The sequence below is a fragment of the Grus americana genome, chromosome 1, assembly GCF_028858705.1.
Source record: "Grus americana isolate bGruAme1 chromosome 1, bGruAme1.mat, whole genome shotgun sequence".
NCBI lineage: Eukaryota > Metazoa > Chordata > Aves > Gruiformes > Gruidae > Grus > Grus americana.
In genome coordinates this window covers 73,714,966-73,738,792 of record NC_072852.1, presented here as the reverse complement: position 1 = coordinate 73,738,792, position 23,827 = coordinate 73,714,966, and the positions used below count along the sequence as shown (strand labels likewise).

The window sequence follows — 23,827 nt, the reverse complement described above, 5'->3', positions numbered from 1 at the left end:
ACGAGAGCTTCTACTTGCTTAATGCACATTAAGGTGTAAATAGATCAGTCAGTTAACTGGTGTAATCATATGCACAATGCAGCCATCTTGTCTCATCTAGTTCTTCCTTCAATTGTGCAAAACAAGATGCTGTAGATGTTTCAAAACCAGAAGATTCTTCTATTTTTCTTTCATTAGGACCTAACTTCTGTTAGCATTCCAATTTTTCTTAGTCTTAAATAAGATGATTTATTTCTCTTACCAAACTGTGACTATAAAGACATACACATCATGGTTATCTTTTTCATCCTTTTAATAATAATGATAATAATAATAAAGATAATACTAATAAAAAGCCCTGTTGCAAATACTTTTCCATTTATTATCGTGATATGTATTTATTTTTTTTACAAGGGAATTTGACAAGCAGATTTCTGGAGTTCTTAATGGAGTTGAAACAATAGCCTATGCATGTCAGTGTACATGCATAGTGAAATGATGAACATAAATCACATACACACACACGCACACACAGAAAACAAGGCACTGTTAAGACTGTACAAGTAATAAATGACTAAAAGGTTATTGATACATTAAAAACTGAGCTCCTAATGAAAACTGTATCAGTAGTCATTTTAACACCCTAAAGCTGTGCATTGTCTTGGGGTTCTCTGCTTAAAAGCCCAACTGTGTCCCTCTTTCCATATGTATTGGACCCCACATTTGTAGGTGAATAAATTGCTCCGATGCTGTTGCTGGAACGAACTAAAAAGTCAGCCAAGCGTTGTGTCACACATGTAGCGGTGTTGCATTTCCGTTTCTCTAGGTGGTGACTACTAAGGTAAAACAAAAAGAGCCAAGATTAAAAGTCAAATGATGAGCAATCAACTGTGCCACTTCTAATAGTCATTTGAGCTGTGCTAATGTGGGAGTTCTTTTAATATGTGCACAAATACAGGAACATTACAATCTTCCTACCACCTACTTTGTGCCTGAAAAAAAATCTTGTGCTATATGCTATTATCAGTTTTAATGATGAGGGTTATTTAAATGCAAAGACCTTAACAGTCATATGTCATTTTTTATTGATATTCTACATAGCAGTTTATGACATCTAGAAAACCTGTAATGATAGCATAGTTAAGACAGTAAGTGAAAACAATGACTAAATGTTTAGCTTGAAGCTGAAGTTCTAAATCTATTTAGAGCTCTTGCTGATATCATGAGAATTACTAACATAATGACAATCGCTAACATTTATTTAGGTCTCTTGTTCCCACAGAACCATATCCCGCTCTCACTGAAGTGAACAGTAATCTTCCAGTCCACATCAAGTGGATGGTGCCCAAAAACTCTTTCTCCCAACTGCACCACGTATCATGAGAGGTGGCAGGTGTTTCCAACTTCTGCTGACTTCAGTACCACCTAAGATTTACCTCTGTCTAAACAGAGATCTCTTCACTACTGAAAAGCTGCCACATCTTTGTTGAAACACCAGCAACTTGAAAGTGCTATTGTGGTAGATGATAATTTGCTGGACGAGACTTTAAAGAGTGTCCATGGAAGAAACCACATCTAAAAAGAACATTTTATGGTCGGAACCAACAGACTATTTACAGAACTCCATGTAGAACTTATGTAGCATGAGATTTATTTATTTTTTTAATCACAATAGAATGGTTAGTTTGAGAGAGCTTGAGTTTTCAGACTTGTTTTTTAGACCACTATGTTCCTTCAGACAGAAATACTTGCTTGCTGAGATTGCTTATTGAGTTATCGTTAATTTTCTTGAGCTTCTTCATGTTGATGTGGCATGAGGTAGACAACAGTGTGCAGCAAAAATTTACTATGAAGAGTGACGATTTTCCAGCTTCAAACTCTGAGCAATATGAACATTTTCCTATTGATTGACTAAATCTACTACCTAAAATGTCATCTATTCTTTCAGAGTTATTTGTATTAACCTAAGAATCCAAATGGAATAGCAATTGTGAGAGAAATGTCTGTATTATACTGGTTCTTCATCGGCAAATAGGCAGCAATTTCTGAGCAATTAATATTTTAAATATGTAATTGTATTTAAAGGAAATGGTTGGATGGGTCTTGATATAGCTTCTCTTAGGTTTCCATGGGTATTTCTATTGATTTAAAAAGAGTTTAATCAAGCCCTTAACATATGAGGTTCAAATAGCAACTGGTTCTCATGGAAATCCTGATTTTTTCGTGGAGGCAGAGTTCTCTTTTTTCGTTAGAAGTACAAAATCAAGCCCTGACACTCCAAGTTTAAAACTCCAGTCCTTACAGGAAGCTCCTAGATTTCTAGCTGATGTCTAGCCTGACCGAACCCATTATACCTGTTAGCTCTCTGATCTGTAGCCTTTAATTGAATATGTGCATCAATGACACAGTTCACCCAGTAAGAGATTGTAAACCAGAAAAGGTTTACAGAAAAGCAGATAAGGCATACCATACTCATAAATGTGTTGCCTTGTGTTTGAATATTACAATAATTTTTTTTTTTTTTTAAAGTAATAGCTGTAAAAATGTGGGAACTTAGTCTCCATTATAAAAATATTTTGGAAGATAACCAAATTGTCATATAATAATGATCTTTTTTTAATATAAATTTGGAGAGAAAGGATCAGGCAACTATACAGAACTTGTGTATTTACTGAATCTATCCCTAACAGAATTGTCATTGAAAGAAATTCACTCAGAAGCCTGATAATGGTTGGAATAGTTCAGTGCTTTTTATTTGTTAGTATAAATTATAAATACTTTTTGAAATACTATTAATTAAAATTTACCTGAAATTGGATTTATGGACTTAGAAACATGAATGTTTTTCAGATTAGTTAAATTCTGTCAGAGCCAATTGCTTCTTTTCCTTCTTCCCATAATTAAATTGATATTTAACTCTGAAATGAAAAATTACTTACTTATAGGAAGTACTTATGTTATAAAATAATTCCATTCTAGCAGAGCATTAGTGTTATTAAGAAGGGTATAATTTCTTTTTTTTTCCCTTCAGGCTTGGAAATGTGACAAATTTAAATAAGAAAGCCCTTTCAAAATACACCTTTCTCCTTGAGGTAATGTAGTATTTGTAGCCTTTTTCATTTATGAAAGCATTATAATTGTAAAGTGGTTAAATGATCTGCAATTTTTGTCTCTGGATTTCACTTTCTACCCTGAATGCTTTGATCTTTATACTTACAGAATGGCTCTATTTACAACAAGAAGGGTATTTTAAGCTCTTCTTGAGAATAAAAACAGACACAAAGAGTCTCAAGTAACAGAATATCACTGGCATGAAGTTTACTTCATAATTTAATCCTAACTGATATGACTAGAAGAAACAAAGAAAATCAATACCTTTTTGTCTTTGCTGCTGGTTGTTCTGGCATTTCCTCACTAAGTCCTGAGAGTGTATTCTGTGATATTACTGGCAATATCCATCCTTGTCTCTTGGAAGTACCATCAGAGAGATCATCAGCCACAGATAGTAATCTTTAAACAAGAATAAAATACCCTGTGAAATTGAATAACTCTATTTTTGCTCATATAATTTGACACATGAAAGCAAAAGCAATTCATGCAATAATCTGAACATGTTTTCCCCTAAAAAGAAATCAATATGGTTATTTATTACTCACTTCTCAATAGGTGTAGCTTCCAAACAGCTCAGAGTGACAGAAAGTGCAATGAAGAAAGCTGACAGCTTTAGGTTGTACATCTCTGCTTCCAAACTTTCTGAAAAGAATAATGATTCAAAACTGAAAGCAAACCCAAATACTCTTCAGCACATACTATTACAGATGCTCATTCTGTCCTAAATCAACAGCAGCTAGTCGTTTTCACAGGCTAGAGTAAAAGAATGATCCCCTTAAGTTTAGTGACACAATGCAGTTTCAGACAGATAGCTCTCAACAGTAAATGTTCATTTTCCACCTAGTAGTTTCAATCCTTTCCCTTATCTCTGGTTTGCATTTCCCGACACGTCCCAGTCTCAAATACTGGTCCCAGGTGCCATTTACCTTGAAGTTATCTTAGCCTTTTCCTGAAAAATGCTGTTGATTAATATCGAGAAACAGTGTGCTTTCCTGAAAGCACATCTGTTGCACTGCATCTTAAGTAAGAAAAAAAGGGAAATTGTTTACCTTTTAGCGGTCAGAGAGCTAACTGAAGAAGCACGCCTGTGTTAGCAAGAAGGGTGCACGCAACAGTTCCACGCTTGCATCTAGCTCTGGAGTATCCCTTTTCCCCCTTCCTTGCTGACAAGTAATACGGCTCTTATATACCCTTCACACCTTTCTCAGCTCTGACATCAGGCAGCACAGAGAGACTGTCATTAATTCCCGTCCCTATAGATAGAAAGTACCCCGGAGAGGAGCAGAGGCAGATAGGTCATTGTTACATTAGCACATCAGTAAATATTAACCTGGTATATGCAGGAAGCCCTCATGAAGATACTGTAATAGCATATTGCACATACAAACTGTAGCCTCAGTCTTACAGTTCTGATAAGATGCTGAGGTAATATTCCCTGTGGGTGTTTTCAAGGGCTAAATAAGGTAACAAAAGTTATAAAGAAAGCCAGAGTAAATGAAACACCAGATCACCAGTAATTGAAATATAAGGAAACAGATATCTTAGAAAAGATAGAATAGTTAAAGTTGTGGGGATTTGTTGTAGAAGTCTGTAATGATCAAAACAGAAAAAATCTTTGAAGAGATAAAAGCTGTATGAGGAACGAGAAAAGAGTGAAAAATACTTAAATTGTCAGATAGGGTGACCAGGGTAACAAGGTAGAAATCACATACATTTTTCAGTAAAGCATAACTATGAATGAAAATTCTGTCATTATTAATGTAAAATCTTATGTTTTACTAACACTGGTAGGTTCTTTATGTCATGCATGAAAATTGTGTCAATTTCTCAAGAAGACAAAGACTAGGATTTGAAAGCTAGGAAATGCCAGAATGAAGGCTGCCTGTGCAAATTTATTTCTCTGGTGTGCACAGAGTTGTGGGAAAGATATACAGGTTTTAATAGACTAAATCCAATGTTAATAGATTACCTGATTGCAGATTTCCAAGGACACAGAACAAATTTGCCTGATTTCCTGATTCCTGAGTGGGAATTAGGCAAATAAAAAAAAAAGAAAAAGAAAGAAAAAGTTTCTTTTTTTTTCCTGTCTCATTAGCTGTCTTTAGGTGCCTAAATGCCTTTGGAAAACAGGTCTTTCAATTAATTATGGAGGTTAAGATGCTGACACACAAGCTCAGGCAAAGTTTTCTGTGATAAGAAGTTATCGTATGTATCTTCCATATCCCCACAGAAGATGAATTAATTCATGACTGCTTCAATGCCAAGTACATTGCCATAACTGGAAGCCTCCTTTGCTGGTTTAGTCTGCGACACCAGATTTTCATTGAAATGGCTAAAGTTCCAGTGGTGGCTCCCTTCATGCATCTGTGCTGCTTGAGCTGAATACAGTAGGAATATTTAGCCATGACAGTAGTCTCTTAACCTGATACAACAGCTAGTCTGCCAGTAGGATTCTAGCAAGTGACATAATGTTGTTGGTTTTGTTTTTTTCTTTAATGGGATGCTGCTTCTGAATATTTTTCTCTCTGTTTTTAATGATACAATCATATACTTATTTTTCCCAGGTCCCTGTCATCCTCTTCTGAATGGACAGAGCCAGTGTGAGAGAAGTAAGTATAGTGCCGGTTTATCTTCACCATGACAATATGTTCTGTGCAACACTGGGAGCGCAGGTAATATTCTCCTCCCTCCTTCCAGCTGAGGGCAGCAATGATGGGTGGAACAGGCGGACGCAGTCCATAAATGCATGGCTCCGTGGCTGGTGTCAACGCCACAACTTTGGGTTCTTTGAAAATGGAGCGGCCTACACGGCACCAGGCCTGATGAACCCTGATGGGATTCATCTCTCTCAAAGGGGAAAGAGGATCTTTGCCCAGGAACTAGCGGGGCTCATCGATAGAGCTTTAAACTAGGCTCGAAGGGGGAGGGGGATAACATTAGGCTTGCCAACAACACGTTGTGGGACGATGTGCCCAGGTTGGAGGGACGGGGCGCTGGCGAGGGCCCTCGGCCTACTGCTCAGAGATGTGCTGGATGCACTACAGCACACTCGAAGCCTAGAGGAGACGAGCCAGGGGCTCCGGATGCAACAGGAACCAACAGGGTAACACTGGGAAGATACATCAAAAGAATCCCAGCCACCCCAGCCAATAAGTCAGCCTCACTGGGGGCACAACTGAAATGCCTTTACGCGAACGCACAGAGCATGGGGAACAAACAAGAGGAGCTGGAGACGTGTGTGCGCCTGCAAGGCTATGACCTTATTGGCATTACAGAGACATGGTGGGATAGCTCCTATGACTGGAGTGCTGGGATGGAAGGGTACAGGCTCTTTAGGAAGGACAGGCAGGGCAGGCGAGGAGGGGGTGTTGCCCTCTATGTCAACGACCAGCTGGAGTACATGGAGCTCCACCTGGGGATGGATGAGGAGCCCACTGAGAGCCTATGGGTCAGGATTAAAGGGAGGGCTGGGGCAGGGGACATCATAGTGGGGGTCTGCTACAGGCCACCTGACCAGGGGGACCGAGCAGATGAAGCCCTCTATAGGCAGATAGGAGCAGCCTTGTGCTCACAAGCCCTGGTCCTTATGGGGCACTTCAACCACCCTGACATCTGCTGGAGGGATAACACAGCAGAGCACAAGCAATCCAGGAAGTTCCTGGAATGTGTCGATGACAACTTTCTCTTCCAAGTGATAGAGGAGCCCAAGAGGAGAGGTGCCATGCTGGACCTTATTCTCACCAGTAAGGAGGGCCTGGTAGGGGACATGAAGCTCAAGGGCAGCCTTGGCTGCAGTGACCACGAAATGGTAGAATTCAGGATCCTCAGGGCAGCGAGGAGAGCACTCAGCAAGCTCACTACCCTGGACTTCAGGAGAGCAGACTTTGGAGTCTTCAGAGATCTGCTTGGTAGAATACCATGGGACAAAGCCCTGGAAGGAAGAGGGGCCCAAGACAGCTGGCTAATATTCAAGGGTCACCTCCTCCAAGCTCAGGAGCGATGCATCCCAACAAAGAGGAAGTCAAGCAAAAACACCAAGAGGCCCCCATGGATGAACAAAGAGCTCCTGGGCAAAGTCAAACAAAAAAAGGACGCCTCCAGAGGGTGGAAGCAAGGGCAGGTAGCCTGGGAGGAATACAGAGAAACTGTCCAAGCAGCCAGGGATCAGGTTAGGAAAGCCAAAGCCCTGATAGAAATTAGTCTGGACAGGGATGTCAAGGACAACAAGAAAAGCTTCTATAGGTATGTTAGTGATAAAAGGAGGACGAGGGAAAATGTGGGTCCCCTCCGGAATGAAATGGGTGACCTGGTTACCCAGGATATGGAGAAGGCTGAGGTACTCAACGACTTCTTTGCCTCAGTCTTCACTGACAAATCCTTAAGCCACACTGCCCAGGTCACAGAAGGCAGGGACTGGGAGAATGCAGAACCGCCCACTGTAGGAGAAGATCAGGTTCGAGAATATCTAAGAAACCTGAAGGTGCACAAGTCCATGGGACCTGATGAGATGCATCCGAGGGTCTTCAGGGAACTAGTGGATGAAGTGGCCAGGCCACTCTCCATCATATTTGAGAAGTGCTGGCAGTCTGGCGAAGTTCCTGCTGACTGTAAGAAGGGGAACATAACCCCCATTTTTAAGAAGGGTAAAAAGGAAGACCCAGGGAACTACAGGCCGGTCAGTCTCACCTCCGTGCCTGGCAAGATTATGGAGCAGACCCTCCTGGAGACTATGCTCAGGCACATGGAAAATAAGGAGGTGACTGGTGACAGCCAACACAGCTTCACTAGGAGCAAATCGTGCCTGACAAACTTGGTGGCCTTCTGTGATGGGGTTACAGCATCGGTGAATAAGGGAAGGGCAACTGACGTCATCTACCTGGAATCGTGCAAGGCATTTGACACTGTCCCGCATGACATCCTTGTCTCTAAATTGGAGAGACATGGGTTCGATGGATGGACCACTCGGTGGATAAGGAACTGGCTGGATGGTCGCACTCAAAGAGTTGTGGTCAATGGCTCAATGTCCAAGTGGAGAACGGTGACGAGTGGTGTTCCTCAGGGATCGGTACTGGGACCGGCACTGTTCAACATCTTTGTCAGTGACGTGGACAGTGGGATCGAGTGCACCCTCAGCAAGTTTGCTGACGACACCAAGCTGTGTGGTGGGGTCGACACGCTGGAGGGAAGGGATGCCATCCAGAGGGACCTTGACAGGCTGGCGAGGTGGGCCCGTGCGAACTGCATGAAGTTCAAAAAGGCCAAGTGCAAGGTCCTGCACATGGGTCGGCGCAGTCCCAAGCACGACTATAGGCTGGGGGAGGAATGGATTGAAAGCAGCCCTGAGGAGAAGGACTTGGGGGTATTGATTGATGAGAAGCTCAACATGAGCAGGCAGTGTACGCTTGCAGTCCAGAAAGCCAACTGTGTCCTGGGCTGCATCAAAAGAAGCGTGACCAGCAGGTCGAGGGAGGGGATCCTGCCCCTCTACTCCGCTCTGGTGAGACCCCACCTGGAGTACTGCGTCCAGCTCTGGGGGCCCCAGTACAGGAGAGACATGGAGCTGTTGGAGAGAGTCCAGAGGAGGGCCACAAAGCTGATCAGAGGGCTGGAGCACCTCTCCTATTAGGACAGGCTGGGAGAGTTGGGGTTGTTCAGCCTGGAGAAAAGGCGGCTCTGGGGAGATCTAATTGTGGCTTACCAGTACCTGAAGGGGCCTACAGGAAAGATGGTGAGGGACTGTTTATCAGGGAGTGTAGTGACAGGACAAGGGGTAATGGGTTTAAGCTGAAGGAGGGTCGATTTAGATTAGATGTTAGAAAGAAATTCTTGACTGTGAGGGTGGTGAGGCCCTGGAACAGGTTGCCCAGAGAGGTTGTGGATGCCCCATCCCTGGTAGTGTTTAAGACCAGCTAGGATGAGGCTTTGGGCAACGTGGTCTAGTGGAGGGTGTCCCTGCCTGCAGCAGGGGTGTTGGAACTAGATGATCTTTGAGGTCCCTTCCAACCCAAACCATTCTATGATTCTGTGATTCTATGACCTGAAAGAAGTTTATCTCTCCAAAGAGTCTTCTGGTGTTATTTTCACTGTAGCATTTGCCTACAATGAATTAACATTCTGGTATTATTTTCACTATAACAATTTCATTCCCCTGAAATGGAGGCATGATTAGATCCATTAGAATTGTGCTAAAAAACCAATTATGCAAATACTCTGGCTGGTGATTGACACCAGCCAATATTCATAGCTTGACTATTGAACTTGAATGCCTTGGTGCACTTCTTCCCGGGTGGGGAGAGATCCAGGTCACGCTGACCCTCAGTAGTGGTGTGTGTGCTCAGCTCTTGTGAAAAGGCAAGCTCATGTTGTTTCAACCCCTGAAAAGCAGTGGATAGGTCAGATGATACAGTTTGCATCTGAGATGTTAGAAGATTGGACTGGATATTCTGAATCAGTTACATTTTAGGGCATCTAAGTGAGTGGTTGTTTTGTCAAGCTTGAATCTAGCTATAGGTTGACAAAAGAAAACTGAAATGGGCTTTTCAGAGAAAAATTGGTGTGAAATCCTAATTCCAGCTGTCCTGCAAATGGCCTTGGGGAGGGAAAAAGAGAAAGACTGATTCTTGAGTGCATTGTAGAAATGAATCTGGGCTCATGATGTCCCAGGACCATTGTCTGCCTCCTAAGCCACATAGCATTTTGGCAGAGTCAGCAAGAAGTCTATCCAGCTATTATTCAGATGTAATGTTAACAGAATTAAGGTATTGTGGCTTCTGTTACAAATTCTCTTAAGCAGAAATAGTTTTTTCCCCACACAAACAAGAGTGGAATCATGAAATCATGGAATCTCTCTGACAGCAGAACTATTCATAACTCAAATTTCAAGAACATGGCACTAAGTACTGTGCAGTTAGTACCATTCAATGAAGCAGTTAGTTAGAAAACTATTTTTATCACTGACAAAGTTCCTTAACCTTGATCTTATTAAAAACCCTTAATTATTGTGCATAAAAAAATGTTATCAGCCTAAGGAAGAAATCAGGTATTCTCAGTAAAGAAACCCACGACCAGTTCAATCCTGCGTAGTTACATATTAATTTTACATGTTTATACTGATGTTTAAGTCCATATGAAAAGATTTGTCTAACATATTGTGCCTATATGAGGGTTAGGGGACACCAGAGATGAGGTTTACAAAGAATCCAGAAGATATGGTATGCCAATGCCCTGGTTCCTTCTGGAAGCTACCTACATAAATGTCTTGACTTGCAAGATGATGAACATGCTTTGCACTGTAATGTACTGGCAGCAGAGGAACAGGGAACCAGTCTTGTCTCAAGTGTCTGCTGCTCTTATGTACTGGGGAGTTGGATTTATCTGACTAAATGTGAGATGAATAGAGAGAGCATTCTAGTGCCTGTTTCTAATGTAGAAGTCTAAAATAGCTCAGATGATTTGTGCCTGTTTCTCCTTTTGACAATAGAAACAACCTTGGGTGACTTGCTCAGATATAGATGTTTACACTGCAGGTGTCTAAATGTATGTGACTAATTCCAGCAGAAGTGTTTTAACTCTCTCGTGCTCAGTTCCTAACATTTAAGGTTGCCTCCCTCTCTTTCTCATATTTGGCTTTTTCTTATGCTATTCTTAGCACCGGCTGGACAGCTGTTTCCCACTTTTAATGGCTCCTTTTCAATTTCTGAGTTTCACATTTGCTTAATAACATTAATAACACACATTAAAACTTTTGGTAATGGCTGTTTCTTTCTCATTTGTGAGAGTGACAAAAAGCCATATTACCTGTTGCATGCACTTTACCAGATCCTGTTCTGCTGTGTGAGGTAGATGTCTCCGATAAATTACATTGTTGTTCAGTTAACAGGAACTAGAAGCTTACAGTTTAGTTTGCCTGTTGTATCAAAACAGAAAAGGAAAAGCTTTAGGCATTAACCTGAAGTGAGCTTATTTCAATTTTTTGAATAAACCAGAAATCATAGCAGCATTAATATGCATCAGTGTAAGTATTATCAGTAATGAAACAGAATGGTGCATGTGTCACTACGTGTAGCTGTTATGAGCTGAGCAGAATGTTTCATGTGATCTGACAAAATTGTTTCATTTTTATAACCATTTTATTAGCCTCTGATTCCTTTTAAAAAAGTCTGAATCAAGCTTTGAAGCAACAGTAAAGGATAAAAGAAAGGTTTCGTTGATAGTGTCAGCACCTCTGAAAAAGTCTAAGTGCCTTGTGTTCAAATGGTCAAATATGAAATTAGAGGATTAAAGCAGGTGTAATTTTCTGCTGTCATTTTAGATGTCCTAGGATATCCAGGACTGACACGCCTGAACCTGGCTAGTTGCCACTGTCGTAGCAACTGCAGACTAGGTGGAACATCAGAGGGAGTCTAAAATTACACTAGACACCTATGATAGGGAACCTGGATTGTTCCCTAAATTTTTACATTTGCATGCCAAAGTCTGAAAATTTTGGCTATAATACTCTCTTCCCAGTATTTCTTGCTTGGTACTATGTTGATGAATACTACAATGTTTGTATTTTCTGGTGTGTGGAGTTGTAATTTGCTACTGTTAGCACTTAAGCTATATGTATCTGTTTTGTTCAAATATTGTTTTATAAAACATGGTTTTGCTAGCACAACTTTCTTTGCCATTCCTATTTGATGCGGGCCATTTCAGCACGCATAAAAACTGAAAGAGCTCTTCTTGTTGATCCCAAAACTGATATTAAGCCTGTGGAAGAAATGTGGAAGAAGAAGCAGAAGAGGTAATAGGAGCAAAGTAAATAATTTCTCCCCCAGTGGAAAAACCAGGTGATTCAGAAATAAAGGGTGGCCATTCATGGACTTGACTAGCAAATGGAAAAAAGTCATTTGGATAGTTAACAATTTCTTCAGTCTGGCTTTTATGATGCATTATGCTACTCAGCTCATCATTGACAGAACAATGATGTAGCCTCAAAGAGCTATTGCTAATGATTGCTCTGAGAATGAGCCCAGTACAGTTTGTGCTGAATCAGTTCCTATAGCTGGGAATCTCCTAAGCAAGAGGAATAAACCCCATGTTTAGATCAGAAAAGTCGGAATTGACAGCATAGTGATTGATGAGTTGTAGTTCCTAATGCCATTCCTACTTAGGGTTTATAGAGTCTTAACTGAATGACTTCTACTGGCTTGCATCCAACAATTCACCAGAATGTTTAAATTCTTGATTTTCTTTTTCCCTGTCTCTTCTGCAACCTGCTTCCAGAAGTATAAGCAAAAGCAGAACTCTCCCTTGGTTGTCAGTGTCACTTACAAGAGCTCCAGACAGTGCTAATGGTAAATAAGTAACACGAAATAGTACTACTATTCTTCCTTTCTGGTAATCTAAGCCATCCATTGCTTCCTGCTATGATCATTCTCTAAAGTCACTGTCTATAAGAATTAATCTATAAAAAGGTATCCAATTTTCAGATATATTGCTCTAATGTATACATACCACTACGACTATAGTATATGGAGTCCTATAATATGTGGATTCATCTGTGTATTTCAAAGCAGAACAAATTTGCTTAGAAGAAGGCTATGGCGCTTACTTTAAGTATCTCATTACAGAGTCAGTGTTTTGTAAATTTGCATCCTGGCTCGCTGCATAGGTCTCCTCACAGAGGAGTCCAGAGTGACTATATTGCTACTGAATGTGCAGAATTAGGTCTCCCTGAATGCTCCTGTAAGGGAAAAAAGAGATTAAAGCATTAGGTCTGTGTAGAAGTGCTGTTTATGATTTACTAAGTGTAACTGTGAGAACTCTCCACCCCCTCTTCCCCACCCCAACGTCTTATAAAGAGCACAGACGTACAGTGAGACCAGGAACCACCCTCCATGTTCCCCAGACTTATTTCAGTGAAGGTGAATTGCTGGTAAGTACAAAGCAAATGGAACCATTCACCAGTAAGAGATACTGCTGGTTTTCTAAATAAATCTACACAGAATCATGTCAGCCCTTCCTACCTGATCCAGTGCACAAGTTTTAACTAAGTTTTCTTTTAAACTATCTCACTTTCAATAATCAGACTTCCCCCCTCCCCCTGCAAACTGCAGCAAGAGAATGACAATCTGGCTTTGTCTTGAAACACTCTGAGCCTTTTAGATGATGCTGTCTTGACAGCTCTGCTATTAATAGTGGCATTTTCTCTGCTGTTTAAAAAGGAGAGTTGTGCTGAACTGAGAATCAGTCATGTTAGTAATAATTTTTCACTAAGGGAAAATGCAGTGTACTAGCTTACGTAGGAGGATTTACGTTGACAATACCATGAAACATAAATTAACTTATTTATGGTATGTCAGCACATGTGGCTGCAAAATAAGATAGACTTTCTTCAGAGAGAAGTGCAGTAGGGCTGCATTTACTGTATGCTTGGATTATTGTATGTGTGAGTACAAGACCTGACCTTTTCATTCTACTTGGAGATGAGAAAAGATTTTGAGAAGCATAGGGAATGTGAATCAGTACATGAAATTGTCTTTCTACTGGAAGAAGTCATTAAAAATTCATTAGGACTTCAGCATATATATCTGGAAACATTTAGTGGATTTTTGCTCTGTTATGGTAGTGTCTTTTACACCAAATATTGCTGTTTCCATCTGTTTAGCAACCACTACACTTTTGGCTGAGATTGTCCTTGATAACAGAAAACATGACTGGTATGGAAGAGTCAGGATTTAAATGTGAGCTCTCACAAATACTTTAGGCTGATTCAAAAAGTGATTTTTTTTGCAATAAAGTGTTATTGAACTAATAGCCAGCGGAAAATTGAAGGCGTTGTATTATTCCATGACAAAAAACCCCTGAGGTTCTAGAAACTTTCAGTCATTAACATATCAAAATAATTTCATATTAACAAATATTTTGCCAATGAATGCTATAGTTTCAATGGGACAAAGCTGAAAAGTCATCTTATCACAGTGTTTGATTCAGAAAAGAACCTTGTGCAGAGCAGCAGAGAAACACATACTTCAGGACAAGTGTCTTCAAAAATCTATGGGTGTTGAGTATGTACTAAGTGTTTATTTAGAATGGGTATTTCAAGCTCTGCTTTTGGGTTCAGAGTCTTTTTCCTGTTGCATAAACTGTTATCTAGGTTGGTGGTCTTTTTTTTTTTTTAATTCTTGATTTACAGGATTCCTACATATTTCCAGATGGAGAAGCAGACCTCTGGCTAATGACTATGATTCTAGTGACTGTAGACTTGATTTTGTTACTCTTCACAGAGGGCCTGTACCCTTCCTGATGCATTCCCATGGGTTGTAAATGGCTAGTTTCATTTTAGAGAACTATCACATTGCCACACTGTTCATACTTGCTGGTTTTGTGTTAAAAGATGAAGAATGTTGGCAATGTCATATATAATTTCACATCAACATAACATTTCATATAATTTCATGTCAATGAAGAGTTAAGTAATTCTTAAATTATTTTATAAGTAGCTGTCATAAACAGTCATAATCTTCTCCATGATGTTATGGATCATTACAGCCCACTGCTCTAGGTCATATATCATCCTGTTGCCTTTTAAAATACTCATAATAGTCTGTAGCAGTTGAATAAACAACTGTTAAAAGAACCATAAAAATTGTCACAATAGAGGTAAGGTATTTATTATTAGAAATTCTTGAATGTACACTGTTATTTGAAGTCAGTTCTTTAATTTCTGTTGCCAAAAGGGGATGTATATTTCATGCAATTTAAATCTTTCTGAGCAAGAATACCTGTTCTGGGAGATCTTATGAAAGTTTCCCATGTTTTAAACATGAGGTGTTTGTAGTTAGAAAGCCATGCTCACAGGTAGATGCATATCTGTGTGCCTGATTCCCAAAATTTTGCCCATGTTCCTGGAGCTTCCACTTGGATGTTTCACACCTTTTAGGACTGAGCTATCTTAGGAGATATCCCTATGTAAAGTGTACCTAGAAAGCCCAGGAGTATCACCTTCAAGCATTTTCTAGTAACCAGTATCTAGCCTGATGATATCTCTGCACACAAAGCGTATTATCACACACCAAAAATCTTTGGGACTTGATGGATAGCAAAAGTGAAATGCTATCAGGTTACATAAACCACTGATTGATGAATCACAGTTAATGCCATTTTTTTTAGAGGAAAAGACTCCAGAGAGACTTTGAAGTCTTTGAACTGCCAGTCAACCTACAGTACATTTGTTCCTTTAACTTTTCTTAAAGTATGTTCATGAAACAGTATGCCTCGTTAGTGGAAAGCTGACGACCTGAGCACACAACAAATCCCTTTGTACTTTAAAAAGGAGGTACTGCCCAAAAGTATATTATTAGGTTTTCAAATTTTTTTTTTTTTTTACATAGGTAATTTATTCTGAGAAGCTGTTTTGACAATTGGAACATGTATGTTTTCTAACATTTAAAAATAGAAGTTTGTGTAACAGAATGTCTTCCTGCCTTGTGGCAAATTTTACAAAGAATAAGGAATTTTATGTCTTCATAAAGTTTGCCACAAGGCTGGAAGACATGAACCTGTTTTGCTAAAACAAAAGCAAAACCCCCAAATCCATACAAGTGGAAATCAATGTGCTAAATTGCTTTCTTAAGAAAGAAACTCTTATTACAATCTCACTAGTTTAAATAAATAAATAGTTATGAAAACAGACAGCAATTAATGTTTTGCACATAGACAATACTATCTCCAATGTATGGATCTGAATGCTCACTATAAATCACTATTTATTTTTCTTGTGTTACAGGGGAAAAAATTGAGATGATGATGAGTTAAGGGCGATGCACAAAGTCGATGATTGAGTTGAGGACGGAAGACAGATCTGAATCTTCCTCTAGTCTGTAGCTGACATACGCTGTTGAGGTGAGAGGAAAGGAAATGTTACTGGATAGTCAAACTAAATCTGAATTCAGGCTCAAAATGGGCAGAAGGTCTTGTGCTTCTGCGTTTCTGCATATACCGGGATATATACTGTCCCACTTTGTTAAATGCAGATGGGTGCTTCCCTATCTGGCTTACGTAGATCAAGTTCTTATCTATTAGTGTGTTCACTGGCCAGCACGAGACCTTGTGACTCCCCATGATTTACCTCAGCCTAGTATAACCGCTGCCAGAATAAATACATCTTTGATTAAAAGAGGATGAGTTAAATTATTACATCTTTCTTTATTTTCCTTCCTCTCTGTCTTTGGAGAGAGTAGGTTGCCAAAAATACCTTGAGAAGGGTTTTTTACTTTGCGCAGATGTTGTGACCTCTATGAGCAGCTGAAAGGAGAGAAAATGTTGTGAAAGACCTTGCCTTAGGAGGTTTCCAGACCCAGTTTTGCTGGTCTGTTAAAAGGTTTAACTTTGCAGTGGAGTTTTTGGAGCATGTACCCAGACCAGGGCACAACACTGAGAAGAAAGTCCTGTGTTGTCCTTGTTAGAAATTCTCTCCGTTAGCCTCTATTTGACAAGGAGCTGCAAGGCTATTCAATTATCACACCTCTGCATGGCCACTGTCCCAATCAGTACTAGTGAGGGGTAAAATTTTAAGCTCCCTTGTGTCTCCTGATGCATGTTTTTTGCAATATGTTTTTTAATGATTTTAATGATTTAATGTTTTTCTATTTTTTTTGAGAGGTACTTAATTTAACATGCAAAACTCCTCTCTCATGTGTCTCCTTGTGTCTTCTGCAGTACAGAAGCAGATCTCAGGAGATACAACTGAGAAAAAAAAAAAGGATTTAAACATTGGATTGTGGTCTGGGTTGCCATACTATGTCCCATGGGATGTGCAACCCATGATTGCTGTAGTGCTCACTTCAGTGGAGACATAGCTCGTATCTCCAGCTTTTCCTGGATTAGTTACATTTGTGGTTGTTTACAACTGCAGTGCTGGGGAAGAGCTATTCAGTCCTCAGAGTTTCCAAAGTCATGTATTGTATTTAGAGTGAGGCCAGAAGTGACTTCTGTATTTTTAGTAGGTAACTCATCATATAACATTTAGACTAGGACCAACAATTGTACATCAACTCTGCATTTTTTACTGAGAACTTATACTGATTTTCCTAAGAACACCATTTATCCATTTGAATTTCCTGTCAGCTTGCATAAGCAATTGTAAGGGGCTGCTGACCTTAGGCCGGGAGCTGCCGGATGACAGGCTTTTTTTGTTCCTTGGCCAAGATGAGTAGATCTAGAATGACATAAGGAGAGATACCTAGGACAGGTGTCATCTGACCTGATTTTTATCTGTCTAAAAGTTAGTTATCTAGACTAAGCTAGCTCTCCAGACTTTCAAATGAAAGGGAAGAAAGAAGCACCTCCAGAGACCGTTTCCTCCCACTTATTTTAGACAGCTGTCTTACGATGGCATAAATTACTCTCTGGAAATATCTGACTCTCTCTAATACCTATTGTGAGATTCCAGATGAGGATCTTAAAGAAATCTACTTGCTAAGAATAAGGTATATCTCATTCTATACAAATACTTGACTCTCTCAAGGTATTTTCCTTATGTTGAAGTATTAGAATGATTAGAGTGCCCCTCAAACAAAATCTATCCAGCCAGAAAAAAATACTTGTAGTCTCAGTTTCTCAAGTGGTGGGCTGATAATACAGGAAGCAGTGAACTTGGTGCAAATATGACCTTTAGGAGAAATATCATGAAGAAGATGGGAATTCAATATGCTAAGACATCATAGGCTCTCTATAATGCTGTATTATCTGTGAATTAATCACAATAGAGAAAAATACTGAATTCCATATGCACTGAATTTTACATAAATTTAGTGAATATTAAACTATGCATTTGTGAACATATATTAATTTCATACCTCTACTCCTATTTTTTTTGAGATGTATTCAATTTGTACATGTTCCTGATCACCGCAAATGGCTGGGAGTGACCCCTTACCCTCCATTCAGTACCCCAGTGCTGCTGCTGAAGGCTGTGTGCTGAAACAAAAGCAGGTTATAAAGGTCAAGATCTGCATAGTAAGTGCTTCCCAGTGGTACCTAAGTGCATCCAAACACTGAAAATTCACAGAAATCAGTTAAGTGCCTAGATATGGGCCTTATGTATTCATTCAGGCATGTTTTTATGCAGACAGTCCATGCAAATAGGCTATAATTACCTACTTTAAGATTGAGAACACACATTTACCCTAAAATTGTTCCCCAAACATCCTACAGCTCCCAAAAAGCCTGAAAAAATATGAACGCTTTCCAGCATTCTTAGGCAGCTAAAAATTAAAATAAATATATTTTCAGTCTAATTTTTTTTTTCCTGGGAAAACACTATTTTCATCAAAAAGATTTCTTTTGTTATCCCTGTAAAAGGCACTTTTACTTCCTCCAAGACTGTGGAGCCAAATGTATGGATACTAGCCTTTGTTCATTTGTAAGCAGAAATTTCTAAGACCCTTTCTCCATGAAGCAAAGATTGGTATAATTTCAATAGTACTTCCTTTCTCATCATGGTACAGAAAAACAGAAACCCAGAGAAGTCTGAATGCAGACAATCCTTGGGAAACTCGTTTGTGTACGTGTGTCTGTGTGTGCATGTATGTGCCTGAAGGAATATGCCCTTGAAACATCTATTTCTTCATTTTGCTTTTAAAGATAAACTTAGTTCATACTTAAGCACATCACTAAGTGAAATTCTTTTGACTTCTGTGAATGTTCAGCATATAGGTTCCCACTTTAAGGCACTCTGCAAATATTCTAATATGAATTGACCAAAATTGGGTGGCAGATACAAATCTTTTATAATGGGCAATGTGAATCTTTGTAAACAGGAGTTTAAACCTCAAAAGTCAGATGAGATAAGCCGATGCATGCAGTAATTAAAGCCATCATCCTGAAGAGGCACTTCAACTTTTAAAAAGATAATATGTTGGTTTTCTTCTTCATCTTCCCCTTTATTATTTCCTCTTTTTAAGAGGAAAGAGGGCACTTATTTGTCTTCAGTTTCTAAAATGCACATTATTGATGATGAATTCTAGGGGAAATTTTAAAAGCAAAGTTCTCTAAAGTGGAGCTAGAAAATCATATGATAGTAGGAACAAACTATGAATCATTTAAACTGCCACCAGGGTTATTTTTCTCTGATACAGAGACAAGTATTTAAAGCAAATTGTTAAGTGCCTGCTATAAGGAGGTATCCATTTGACTGGAATTTTTGCTTTCCATTTTTTGTAATTCCTTTGCTGGGTCTGAATCTTCAACCGTACTCACCCTGAGCAGAAATTATTACTGAACAAAATAATCCTACTGAGATTGTAGAATTACAGCCCTGTATGTGATTTGCCTATTATTGTCTATCTCATCAAAGTTTATTTAATGGTTATTTATTTAATAGTTAATTAAAATGCCAGACAATTGCTTTTATTTCACTGGTTTCCTTATTTCCTGTGGACACTGAAAATGCTTGCATTCATCTCAGAAGGTCACTTTTAAATAATTATGATGGATAAGGAGATTTGAAAATAGGGATCCCTGTAGTCAAACTCATGGTGTTTCCTGCCCCCAAATACACATGGATTAAAATATAAAATACATATGACATATGCTGTTGACATATGCTGTTGAGCAACTGCCATTTTGGTAGGTAGCATCCTCTTCCCTCATCACCTTTAGCTGTTTTGTTAAGGGGAGCAAGGAGGGCCACATGGAGTTAAGACGGCTTTATTCTCAGCCATTTTCTACCTCTGTTCCTTATTGCTTTTCATTGTACTGTCTTCTGTGAACACAAAGCAGTATGTGGCAGAACTCAGACCACTGTCTTTATATTTTCTTCTTATTTTGTCAGAGGATTTTTTAATTTTCCAGAAGTGGCAATGGATAAGTGGAGAAAATATAAAATGCAAGAAAACTCTTGAAATATCTTAGTGGGAGTAAGACTTTACCTCAGATTTTAGTTAAAGGAAATCAAAAGTGGAAACAGCATTTATATTTCTACTTAAACTGTATAAGCAAAATCGCAGTACGGACAGCCATCAGGTGTGATTTGGAGACCATCATGAAGCGTGAACAGAAAGCAGCGCTATAGCTCTTACGAAAAGTATATTTTCTGAGGGAGAATGAAGCTTTTCACATATTGGAAGTGTGTTAATAGATTTTTACTTGAGAAATTTTCTAGTGTGTGAGAACTGAGAAGATATGCTCTCAGAAATTTACAGTTGTGAACTTTTATGATAAGACATAACAGGGAAAAATGCCTTACCTCATGCTCTGGTGCAGCATTGAGCAGGCCAGGATCCTCAGCCACCAGTGGTCTGTAAGGCATTTTTCATTACAGCAGCAGAGTTGTAAGTTTGTGAGACACAAACATACTGTGTAACAAAAATGCCCAGTACCTCGCCAGTCTGTTATTTCCCACTCCCAGCAGCCTAACCACATGGGGTATGTGATAGTCCAGGGAGATTTTTCAGGAAGACCGGGTACCTCCTGGGAAAGCTGAAAAACACTGTCCTGGAGGCTGTACTCAAAGCCAGGCTTTCATTAATCCCTCACACTTTCTAGACCTTGCATTAAGGCTCTTCACGTGCATTAGTAGTTATTTCTCTGAGGGAGACAAACACAAGTGTCATGAAGAGACTTAGGGTCACAGATGAAACCTGCGTCAGCACCAGTACTTGAGGGTGTAGCTACTGATTCTTAGATCTGATGTCTCCCTGATTTGACCGAAATCACATAATCTCTTTTTGTCACATTAGCTAGAACTATTTACACTTGGTCAAACTACTATGATTTTGTAACATCAGTAATCAGTAACTAGCAGCACCCCAGCCTGCAGGACAACCACGGCGGCTATGTGACTATAGGCAGCTTTTTTATTTTTCACTTTTGCATAGTGAACCATCATCATTCAACAGAAGTCCCAAAGGGAAGGGTGCTCCTAGTGAATGTTGCAGTGCCTAATTATCAGGATCTTTATCCCCTCCTAGAATTAACAGCACCCCAGTTATGTAGTAGGTAGTTAAACTTGAATACTTCGAAAATAGATCCAGAAAGGCTGTTACGCTGAGAAGAAACACTGAAGACCAGCAGCTGGGGATGCTGAGGAGAGTGATACTATGCCTCTGTGCTTCAGGGGCTGAGGTAATTTTGTCCACTTTTGGTTCAGACCCAGTTCTGCCCTACAGTTGAGCCTGTTAGTGGTTTATACCAACTGGGAAGGGCTACACTTTCTTTCAGATCATTCCAAGACAGCAAGAAGAGGCCAATCATTATGCCTGTGCTGCTTGCCATTCATTAACTCAAAGCTTAAACACCCGCTCAAGACATGAGAAACAAATTCATTCCCCATTTCCAGTATGACCTTGTGTCACCCTTTGCTAGGACGCTGCCTAACCTGTAAATCTGCAGAGTTATGTACACTCTCGAAGTTCCTTTCTTGCTTGTGAGCATTCTCCAGACATCTTCAAGGGGCAGGGGTGTCAAGCACTTAGTCAGGGATCCAGCGCTGCTGTAGCTCTTGACCTTTTTTGGGGGGGAAGAGATGGGCTTAATTTTTTTCTAGCAAAGAACTCAACCCATATCTTTCACATCTGAGTGAGTATTCTAAAATGCACAGCTGAAACCATTTGGCAAAAACACAAATTCTGCAGTAAGGATACTTGGGTTAATTTTCAACAATTTAGAATAAAGGTCAAAGTTTAAGCATACAATATCAGTCATTTCTTCTGAAAACCTTTTCAAAACGGTAAGTACCAAATTGTTTTGCCATGAGAATATTTTTCTTTGTCTCAGTCTAACATTAGTGTAATTGCATTTGAGTAACAGTTTGAACTGTGCCTAGTAAAACAAGATTTCAAAATGCTTTTTGCAAATGAAAAAATAAATTAGTTAAAAATTCTGACACTATAATTGCCCTCTGCTTGGTTACCTTGTGATTTTTAATCCTGTTTGTAAACAAAACAAGGACTTAACAGTTTATCCATATGACTAAGCTGAGCCAAATGGAAGATGCATTTTACATGGAAAATAGGATGTCCCCTTGGCACTCAGGCAAGACAACTTGCAGAATATTGCTTCCTATACATTTAAATCCAGCTATTCATGCACTTTTGTTCTCTTTTTTTATTGGTTAGCAAAGGTGAATTGTGGTTTAAAACTATAAAATGTATTTATGGGTTTGTGTAGGAAAAATGGGTCCAAACTCATGTCTCCCAATGCTAGCCTGCCTGCTGTTGTTAGCCACGCTGAGTATGCCTGCTTTGAGCCACACTGGATGTACCTACTTTGTTTTTAAGCCAACCTCGTTCAGCCCAAGTTATATCAGCTCTACTTCATGTATCTGCTTTGTAGCTGTAGCCTGTATTGACTGTCCACACTGTGCACTTTAGTTCTTTGTGCACTATGTAAAGCAGTTCTCTTCTAGGAACAAGTCTTCTGATTACAGAAGTAATTACAAGTCTTCTGTCTGTCTTTCTGGTTGCCTGTGGAAATTTAGTTCAGTAGTGGAGATGGCTGGAAGAGGCAGTTGTAAGATCATGTAAGGAGGGATTTTATTGACTTCTTCCCTGAAATTTCAGTGGACACTGGAGGCTTATGAGTAGGATTCAAGTGTACGTGTTTACATGATAGCTGGTAGGTCAGTCAGAACCTGAGGGCAAACTTTTGCATAAATATATCGTCTCACCTGGCCTGTGCAAATTCCTCAAGTGGTTTGTTACAAAACTGAGTCGCAATGTGAATATCCTGGTAGCATAAGCTGCCTCTTGCTTAAAGAGATCCTGATTGATCTTCACTGAAGGAGACAATTTCCTTAGAGCTGTGCTGATCCTAGGAGTCCTGCTGTGTTCAGGGCTGGCCTGGGCAGCTCAGGTTAGGGCTTGAGACCATAGTTCCACAAATATTTGAGGTGACATAACACATCACTGGCACTCAGATGGGCGGGTTTAACTCTCCATCCTTTTCTACTCTGCTTTCAACCCCACTTTCTTCTCTCTTCTCATGGTCTTGGCTCTACTTTCCTGCTCTTCTGCTTATGTGGGTCTGACACTTATTGAACCATTCTGTGGGCCAAATCAGTTCACTGGAAAGCAGTCTTTTTGCTGCATTAACTTTCTGCCTGTTTAATGAGTTAAAAAGGTTTGCAGAAGAGCCTGGAGAGCCCAAGAGTGGAAGAAAGGTCAAGCAACAGGAACGCACAACGGAGAGCAGGGAGGTGGGAGAAGGGAGTGGGAACACTATTGGTTCATCTTTAGGCACAGAAATGGTAGGCTGAGTTCTAACCTGGATTTAAAGTGTGGTGTAAATGCACCTGAGCTGAATGCGTTACAGACCGACATCTCTCTGATAATCTAGGCTGTTAGTCTGTGGTGGCTTCAGTTCCATTTGACCAAGTATGATGACAAAAATATTTTAAAGCTGGGGAAAGCAATCTCAGGAATACAGCTGAAAATAATAGTTTTATTTTGTTATTCAATTAATAATCTTAATAATCTTCCCAGTAAAAAACTGACTGAAATGCATTTTTTTCTACCATAATTTATGCTTTGAGGGAAGGTAATAATAAGTAAAGGCAAACATTGCCATTTTGTCATCTGTAATTGTATGAGGGGCAGTGTGATGTTTCTGATACCCCAACAGAAACTCAGGCAGAGGTTGCTGCCTGGTTTCTTTTAACACCAGAAAAGAAAACCTGTAATTAGCCAGATGATGTTCCCTGTGTATGTTAGTGAAATGCTGGGACCAGTATAGTAAGAAACAGAATCCCATTGCC

General features: G+C 39.7%; 2 protein-coding genes across 6 annotated transcripts in view; one reads left to right on the top strand and one right to left on the bottom strand.

Annotated features, from left to right (window-relative positions):
- Positions 1-505: 505 nt before the first annotated feature.
- Positions 506-20,349, bottom strand: IAPP (islet amyloid polypeptide). Its single transcript, XM_054810699.1, has 7 exons — positions 20,321-20,349; positions 17,931-18,051; positions 12,683-12,814; positions 10,888-10,996; positions 3,636-3,732; positions 3,355-3,489; positions 506-815 (listed from the first exon to the last, which is right to left on the bottom strand). The coding sequence occupies exons 5-7, from the start codon at positions 3,713-3,715 to the stop codon at positions 623-625; spliced, it is 408 nt and encodes a 135-aa protein (XP_054666674.1). The 5' UTR covers positions 3,716-3,732; positions 10,888-10,996; positions 12,683-12,814; positions 17,931-18,051; positions 20,321-20,349; the 3' UTR covers positions 506-622.
- LOC129199708 (solute carrier organic anion transporter family member 1A2-like) overlaps positions 15,912-23,827 on the top strand; it is a 26,323-nt gene continuing 18,407 nt past the window's right edge. Inside the window, exon 1 of one of the 5 annotated variants that reach the window (XM_054810613.1) lies at positions 15,912-15,975. The gene's annotated coding sequence lies outside the window, so the exon portion shown is untranslated. Of the gene's footprint in view, positions 15,976-21,129; positions 21,199-21,777; positions 21,803-23,827 lie in introns of those variants that run through there. The other 4 variants (XM_054810622.1, XM_054810666.1, XM_054810631.1 and 1 more) reach the window with 4 other exon arrangements.